The 8179-nt window shown below is 41.4% G+C and overlaps 2 protein-coding genes across 2 annotated transcripts in view; both read right to left on the reverse strand.

Moving 5' to 3' along the window:
* The window catches only part of USP50 (ubiquitin specific peptidase 50), an 85615-nt gene extending 78968 nt beyond the window's left edge, over window positions 1-6647 (reverse strand). Inside the window, exons 1-5 of the mRNA XM_012649154.1 lie at window positions 6595-6647; window positions 3829-4023; window positions 3364-3559; window positions 1470-1679; window positions 34-176 (exon numbers count right to left, since the gene is read on the reverse strand). Coding sequence (XP_012504608.1) covers window positions 34-176; window positions 1470-1679; window positions 3364-3559; window positions 3829-4023; window positions 6595-6647 — 797 coding nt within the window. The remainder of the gene's footprint in view (window positions 1-33; window positions 177-1469; window positions 1680-3363; window positions 3560-3828; window positions 4024-6594) is intronic.
* A 29-nt stretch (window positions 6648-6676) lies between these two features.
* Window positions 6677-8179, reverse strand: part of LOC105814261 (transient receptor potential cation channel subfamily M member 7-like) — a 68125-nt gene continuing 66622 nt past the window's right edge. Inside the window, exon 7 of the mRNA XM_012649156.1 lies at window positions 6677-6852. Within this exon, the coding sequence (XP_012504610.1) occupies window positions 6677-6852 (176 nt within the window). The remainder of the gene's footprint in view (window positions 6853-8179) is intronic.

An 8179-nucleotide genomic window follows, 5' to 3' on the forward strand; every position in this document is an offset into this window, starting at 1 on the left:
TCAGAAATATCCACAAAATGTCAAAATCCTTACCTTTTTAAGTGAAAAACAATTATTTTTGGTGCTTTGGAAATACTGGCCCTCACAGCTGTTTCTTGCTTGGTTTCACAAAAGGAGCAATGAATCTGGTTGTTCCAGGTCAGTGTGTCTTGTTGGAAAAAACACTGGAGACAGTCCTGTTGAGGAAAAAAGCATTAGGTGACCAAACTGGATCGACCGCAACCTGGGGTCTCTGTTTATATTAGAACTGTGAAAGAGTTATGGAAATGTCATCCTCGGTGCTTTTCTCAAAGTCAACAAGTCCAGGAGATACCAGTGTTGCAAACTGCAGCCCGCAGAGCTATGAAATCTACCTAGCAAAGGAGGTGCTTCTTTCTCACCTAGTTAGTGAAATGCATCTGAGTGCCTACCTCACTGATAATTCATGAATCAGCATTTTAACATTTCTGGTTTATTTCAGAATAATATTGACTTTCAATTTTCACTAATGAAGTCAGGCAGCTGTCTTATGTTATCCGTCTCATCACTGAAGTGATCTGGTGGCTGAAAAAATAAGCACATCTCAGGGTTTTCGGGTAGCCCATAATAAAGACAACAGAACAGAAATTAAATTAGACCTCATATACGCAGGAGATAGCCTCAATGTGGCCAGGCCCCTGGTTTTGCAAAGCTTTAACCTAAAGAGGAAGGTAAGTGCAGATTTTGTTTTCGGTAGACCTGCCAGCTTCTCACTTAAAGAGTGTCTGAGATTCCTTTTCTAGCAATTTTTGGCAGTATGATCTGAGAACAAAGACCGATGCTGAATAGGTAGCAGGGGTCTGTTATCCAGTTCCGGTATATGAAAACTTTAAGCAATAGATGTGCTTTCATAATTTAGGAAGAAAAATATAAATGTGAACAATTCTGCAAGAAAACTTACTGCTGCCTGCCTTCTACTGCCACCCACCCCATACCTACATCCCCTCTTACAGATTCGCTTCTAGGATCATGGTAAAGAAAATTAGAGAGGTAAACTAAGGCACTAGAGTCCATTCTCTTCCCAATACATTTCACAGTTTTAGTTTAAAATATGAGCTCAAGACTAAGAGTCAGAATCTTTTATATCTAATTCCCAGTCTGAGCCTACAGACCTTTGGGGTGAGGAAGGGCTGTAAATTTTTGCAAGAAACTATAAATTCCTTGCATGCACCAAATCATCTCAATAGACTGAATAAACCGCACATGTATTTCTAATTTTACAATACGGCTCTTTTGCTGGGTACATTTAGAAATACAACTGAACTCACGGTAATTTTTGGTCAGTATGTTGCTTTTTTAAAAAATGCTGTCATCATGGGCTTCCTTTTTTTTTTTTTTAATTATAAAACAGTTCTCTCATACTAAAAATAATGTAGGTAACAGCCCTGAGAAAATCCAGGGTGGCTGAGAGCAGAGCAGGACAAACATATCCAGGCACAGAGAACCCCTACCTGAAGGGAACATTCATATTCGGATGGAATGGGGAGCGACAGGACGGTGAAGACTTCGTTTTTGTAGGTGCAGTTCTCACACTTTAAACATACGATGCTATAATTGAGCTGCCCTTCGAACAGCCGGGTGATGATGGACGTCTCATTGACGATAGCCTTCCTGCAGCATCTCTGAGTAGATCTTTTCTCATATGATCTTCTTCGGTGGTACTGAATCAAGGAACAAATTCCCCCCAAATCAACTACTGGTTATCAAAAAAAATTTTTTAATAGAATGACTGATTTTTTTCCCCATTGGAATGATACATTGCTACCAGAAAGCACTGGGTTTTGGATTCAGACGATAAATACACTAAGAACTTCTTGAGAGTAAATATCACATGTGATTCCTGATAATTCAGAGATTTTCCTTTTTAAGTGAAGCTGAGGAATGATGACACCCTAACGCTGGTAAAGCCCATGTCCACGGCCCCGTAAGCTGACAGCCTGTGACGATGCGATACAGGTTCCTGGAGCTAGTTTTTCCTGGGAAGAGGGTAAGTAAGCTGTTGAGCTAGCTTTAGGTCTTGCAAGCAGATCTAGAGGTAAAATAAAGGAATTCCATCTTTCCTCCCTCTAGTTCCTTCAGGTTACATTCCCTACCCCTTTCTCCTTCAGTTTATAGAAAATACTTTTTAAAAAGAGCAAATCTTAAATTCCCACAGCAGCCTGATTTCACTAGCCTTGTGGCCTGGTTTGAATCGAGCTCATTCTCGAGAACAGCATTTCCGGAGCACACTTGAGTTTTCAGTGATTTTAGAGTCTCAGGAGAATATATATTTGGAAGCTGTATTAACTCCCCAGCCGGCTCTCATTTGGAGCTGTGCCCACCATTCCACCTTCCTTGCTTCATTCATCACATCTTTGTGGCCAAGGTCGTCCACCCTGACAGTAATTTAATGCCCCTAATTCCTAGTTTGGTCTTGGGAACCAGAATGCTGTTTATTTCGGGTTGGCTGCAGATGAGAACATAAGTGATCTTTATTGACCACCACTCTCTTCTCTGGCTAAAAAAAGTACTGCCATGAATATCTTGTTATTACTAACAATGAAAATGGAACTGAAGATCGCAAATGATTAATGGCTACAGCTTGTCATCTTTTTGCTAACCATGTCCTGGGTATTAGGTAGGCAGTGAGGTCACATTAACATGAGAATATTTGTCTAAAGTCAAGGACGTATCTTCAGGGGGTGTGGGTCTCAGACCAAAGCTAAGGGCAGTGGGTTTTGTAAATAAACCTCTCGAGTAACTGGTGATTTCTTGTTTAATCAAATGTATGTCCTAATCCAATGAAGAACTTAGGTTAGGCATGTCTGATATGAAGATGAAACTTCACAGTGCATAGATCTGTCCCTTACTCTAATACCAAGTTTAATATTTTCATGGATTTGTAGGTGCCAAGAAAATTTAAGTTGTAAATTTCTACATGTTATTTCTCATGAGGAATATATTTTTATTTTAAAAAAGTGATTTCCACTTTTAAAAAGTAGTCCACGCAGATTTTATTTGTAAAGGGAACTAGATGAGTGGTTCCCATACCTGGCTGACCACTGCGAATGCCAAGTGAGCTTTCTCAGAAGACAGCCCCCAGACATTCTATAATAATTCACTAATACTGCAGTAAGTGCCTTAGAATCGGTGTTGTGAAATCTTCCCAGGTGACTCTGATGATAAGTAAGTTTGGTAAATACAGCTATACATGTAGACACTAACTTGAATGTTCTCACTGAAGCCCCAACACCTAGTACAGCACTTGGCGAAGAGTCGGCTATTGACTGCATGAATGAAAGAATGAAAAATGGAAGTTGCTGCTAAAGCTGCAGGCCTGATTTTAAGGTCATTCACTCTACTTACCTTTTTCAGAGCCTCATGTAGTTCGTTTAGGACATAAATCAAGAATTCCTGAGCATCTTGCTGTGTCTTTTTCATAAACGCTGGGTAGAGGTTGCCAAGAGCTGACCGAAATATCTCTGGTGAGACACAGTCTGAGTCTCCGAGCCACATGTCTGTCATCAGGTAGGCAAAAGCAGTGGCAACCTCGCTGCAGTCCCTTGGAAGAAGGAAGGGGCATGTTTCTGGCTGATTTAATGAAAAGAAGGCACCTAATCCCCTAGCATAGGGAATTCGTCCAAAAATGGAGCTTCGTTCATTTCTTGGTTGTCCTTCCCACTTTACTCGCCCTCCATACATTACCTGGGGAGCTGCGCCTCTGCCAACTTGTCTAGTCCTCAGCAGGGACTCCAGAGGGTTCCTCCCCTAACCTCACCTGTGGGGCCCTGGGGCTGGGGGCGGGGCGGCAGGGACTGGAAATGGCCTTACTTTTGAAGAGCGGTGACGTACTTTCCGGAGAGGAAGTATTCCACCAGCGGCGAGATGCTGCAGAGACACTGCAAGATGGCGTTCATGTAGCACGTGTTGCCCAAGTTCCGCAGGCCGGCCACGCCCTGGAAGTGGGGCTGGTTCTGGTCAGTCTCGTTAACAGGAAGGCTGTCGTAGTAATCCGTGCACTCTGTGCTGTGTTGGTGCCACGGAGAAAGAAAGAAAGTGTTTTGAGGGAACAAAATATGCGCAGATGACAATAAGGCCCTCTCAATCTCATGAAATGAAGAAGAGTTTTTCGTAAGTCTTCCCTCAAATACATTCCATACCAAGAACAGAAGTATTGGAACTGGGAGTCTAAAAGCAGTCGAGAACGCTGAACAAGCCAAATAAGACAGACAAAATGTCTTCCCCAAACCAAAGCCAGACAGCTGAAAATATCAGCTTTTCAGAGTCCTAGAATTGCTTGGCTAAAAATGTAAACTTTCCCACTAAATACCAAAGCTTTTCCTTTTTTGTTGGGTAATTATTATTAGTAGCAATAATAATGACAATAGATGATAGTTAATGACAACGATAGCTATCATGTATTGAGCCTGGCACCATGTTAAGTACTTAACATGCATTTTCCCATTAAATTCTTTCAACAATTTTATGGGGTAGGAACACTTATTTTTAAATCCCATTTTACAGATGAAGTATCAGGTTTACATGATTTAGTCATTTTCCCATGGTAATATACTATGGGCAAATACAGTGGAGGATCACTTGAGGTCAGGAGTTTAAGACCAGCCTGAGCAAGAGTGAGATCCCATCTCTACACAAAAATACAAAAATTAACCGGGCGTGGTGGTGTGCACCAGTAGTCCCAGCTACCCAGGAGGCTGAGGCAGGAGGATCGCTTGAGCCCAGGAGTCTGAGATTGCTGGGAGCCATATGATGAGGCCACTGCACTCTAACCCAGGCAGCACAGTGAGACCCTATCTCAAAACAAACAAACAACTCCAAATTTAAAGTAACCGATCTAGCATGTCCTTCACAGTAAACTACAGAATTAGTGTTCATGAGAATTGGCCAGACGTGCACAGAGAACACCGAAGACTTCCTAGGAGACCTCCTCTCCCCACACAGAGCTTCCTTTTGAAATTTCTCGTATTGCACCAGGCAGCCCACTATCTTCGTCCTTTATAGTTTTTCTTTCCTTATACTGTATCTAAAATTGGGACTCCATGAAACAGCTATTAGGTCATTAAATATGAAATGTCCAATTTTGAATCAAAAGTTTATTATATCTCAAACAACAAGCAGTACAATTAATCAAAGACACTTAAACTATCAACATAGTTTTGCCATCTTAACGGTGGCTTGTTTATGCCAGCAACAAAGAAGCCTACAGAGAGAGTAGCGATGAAATTGCGAAAGACATTTTCCACGGCTTGTTGAGAATTGGATATTTTTCCTTGCGAGAAGTGGTCCAAAGCCTGGAGGAAGTGACAGTCAGTTGGTGCAAGGTCTGGTGAATACGGTGGATGACAGATAGTTTCCAAGTTCTGTAATTTGAGCAGTGTTGTTTGTGCGACATGTGGTCGAGTGTTCTCCTGCAAAGGATTGGCCTGTCTCTATTGACCAATGTCAGCTGCTTAATCACAAGCATCCTCATCATTTCGTCCAGTTGGTTCCAATAGACATCTGCTGTGATCGACTGACCAGGTTTCATGAAGCTGTAGTGGATAATACCAGTGCTGGACCATCAAACAGACAACGTTAGCTTTATTTGATGAATATTCGATTTTGGACTGTGTTTCGTCACTGCATCTTTATCCAACCATTCGCTTGCATTTGTCAAAAAGAATCCATTTTTCATCACATATAACAATGTGTGGTTCACCTTTAGGTAGTGACAGCAAAGAAAGGCAAACCTTGAGACGATTTCTCTTCTGACACTTGTTTAGTTCATGCTGAACCCATCTATCCAGCTTCTTTATCTTGCTGATTTGTTTCAAATGGTCAGATATTGTTGGCATAGTAACATCCAACCTTGCTGCTAATTCATGTGCAGGTTGAGATGAATTTGCTTCTACTACAGATTTCAGCTCATCATTATCTATCTTGGTCTGAGGTCACCCGCATGGCTCATTTTCAAGATTAAAATCACCAGAAAGGAACTTCTCAAGCATCAATGTACTGTGTGTTCATTAGACACATCCTTCCCAAACACTTCATTGATATTTTGAGCTATGTGTGCTGCATCGGTTCCACGATGGAACTCATATTAGAAAATAACTCGAATTTATGACTTATCCATGCTTTCACAAAAATTGCTCTAAAAAAGTTTTTGAAAGATAATCACAAGCCAAATCATGTGTTTGAAAGAATAAGATGTACCTTCACAATAAAAATAAAACAAGAAGTGTCAAAGTGAAATGTCAGAGATATCAACTGTCTTAGTACTTAAGGAAATCAAACATCTCATAATAATCTAAGCTTGCCTCAGTATATCTACTTACAGTTATGTCAGTTTGAAAAGTGTTCCCTGTTACATGAATGGCCATTTTCACTTTTACTTATCGATGTCATGGGAGGCCCTGGACTGTCACTCTTTAGGAAGTACATGTATCTATTGCCGAGATATTAGATAATATCTTCCCTTCCTTTTGCGGACCTCCCATGGGTCAAACCTGGGAGCATGTATCCCCCGAATCCTCTGAGCATGGCTCTCCCCCACCACTGATCTTATCTACAAAGCTGTAGTAGGTAAAGGCTCACAGGACATAGTAGACACCGAAGTCGTCTGCAGGGAAAGACCGCTGAGAAGTCATTTTAATGGAACCAGGTTGGACTTTCACTTCTATTCAGGAGCAACATCGAATCCTTTTAACTTCATTTCTCCAATCCTGTTAACACTGGCTTTTTGTTTTAAAGAATTTATATGCTCCTCCCCACTTCTAGTAGCTGCAAATTGATTTTCACGTGTATCAGCACCATTCCAACTTGGAATTTTCCGTACATCATAATCCTTTCCATCTGCCCTCAAGATTCCAGCATGTTGCCATTAGATACGGTTACTTGCTTGTTGGAAATGCTTTAGAAAGATCAGGTTTCAGAGAATGAACTGCACACATAGCCTCTCTTCCTCCATCACTCAATTTCTCTTGTGTACGTATACATTACACACATGCACATGTGCACAAAAGATTTACCTCCGCTGAGTTACCGGGCACTACGGCGACCCTGCTTGCTCTGGGCGCTCGTCGCCCCTCCCAGTGACTGCACGACTCCTAGGACCCCTGAGAGAATGTTTCTCGCCTGGGGAGGGAGGCAGATGGATTTTGCTGCTTCCAAAATGCACTGCATTGGGAAATACTGGAGTATTTCCTTTCACGGTCATCAACAATCGTGCAGGGGGGTGGGGACAGAAACACGGACACTGCTAGGGCCACAAAGGGTTTATTACAGAAAAACAAGTTGAGAAGTAGCAGAGCACATATGAAGATTCTTCACAGAGAACTGTGCCTAAGAAAGCACTGCAATAGAAAGGGAGCCCCACGCTCAGAACTATTCAGGTGAAAATGGGGTCAGAGAATACGTGTAACCATGCAGCAGTAGAAGCAGCCGGGGCGAGGAAATGGTTGTGTTAGAAATGGAAGCCCCTGGAGCTCCAGAGCCCATGCCAGCCCGTCCTTCCTTGGAGCTAACTCAGATCTGTAGAACCGGCTAAGCCACTCGAGGGAGTAGGTAAAGAGCCCTTGGGGCCTATGTGAATTGCCTTTTCTCAACTCTGCAGCAAGTAAAATGAAGGAGGTAATAAAAGACTAAACTCTTCAAAACTGTCAATGTCAGGAAAGATGAAGAAGGCTGAGAATTGATCCAGATTATAAAGAAACTAGAGAAACAATACAATTAAATGCATTGCCTAATCATTGATTGGATCAGAAAAATTGCTATAAAAGAACATTATTAGAACAATTGATGAAATATATATGAATTATATTTTTATATATCAATATTTCTATGTATCAATGTTGAATCTTCTGAATTTGATAAAATTGTACAAGAGAATGCCCTTGTTCTTAGGAAATACACACTGAAGTTTTTAGGGGTAAGGGGGCATGATATGCACCTGGTTTTCAAATGGTTCAGGAAACACACAGAGACACGGGGCAGGAAGGGAAGGGGGAGAGAGAAAACAAATATTATAAAGCAAATGCAGCCAAATGTCAGCAATTGGTGAATTTGAGTGAAGGTATACTGGAGTTCTTTGGTTTTTGTGTTTTTTTTGGACCATCCTAAATTGTTTATTTATTTATTTATTTTTATTTCAGGGTACTATGAGGGTACAAACATTATGGTT

The sequence above is a fragment of the Propithecus coquereli genome, unplaced genomic scaffold, assembly GCF_000956105.1.
Source record: "Propithecus coquereli isolate 6110/MARCELLA unplaced genomic scaffold, Pcoq_1.0 Scaffold3, whole genome shotgun sequence".
NCBI classification, from domain to species: domain Eukaryota; kingdom Metazoa; phylum Chordata; class Mammalia; order Primates; family Indriidae; genus Propithecus; species Propithecus coquereli.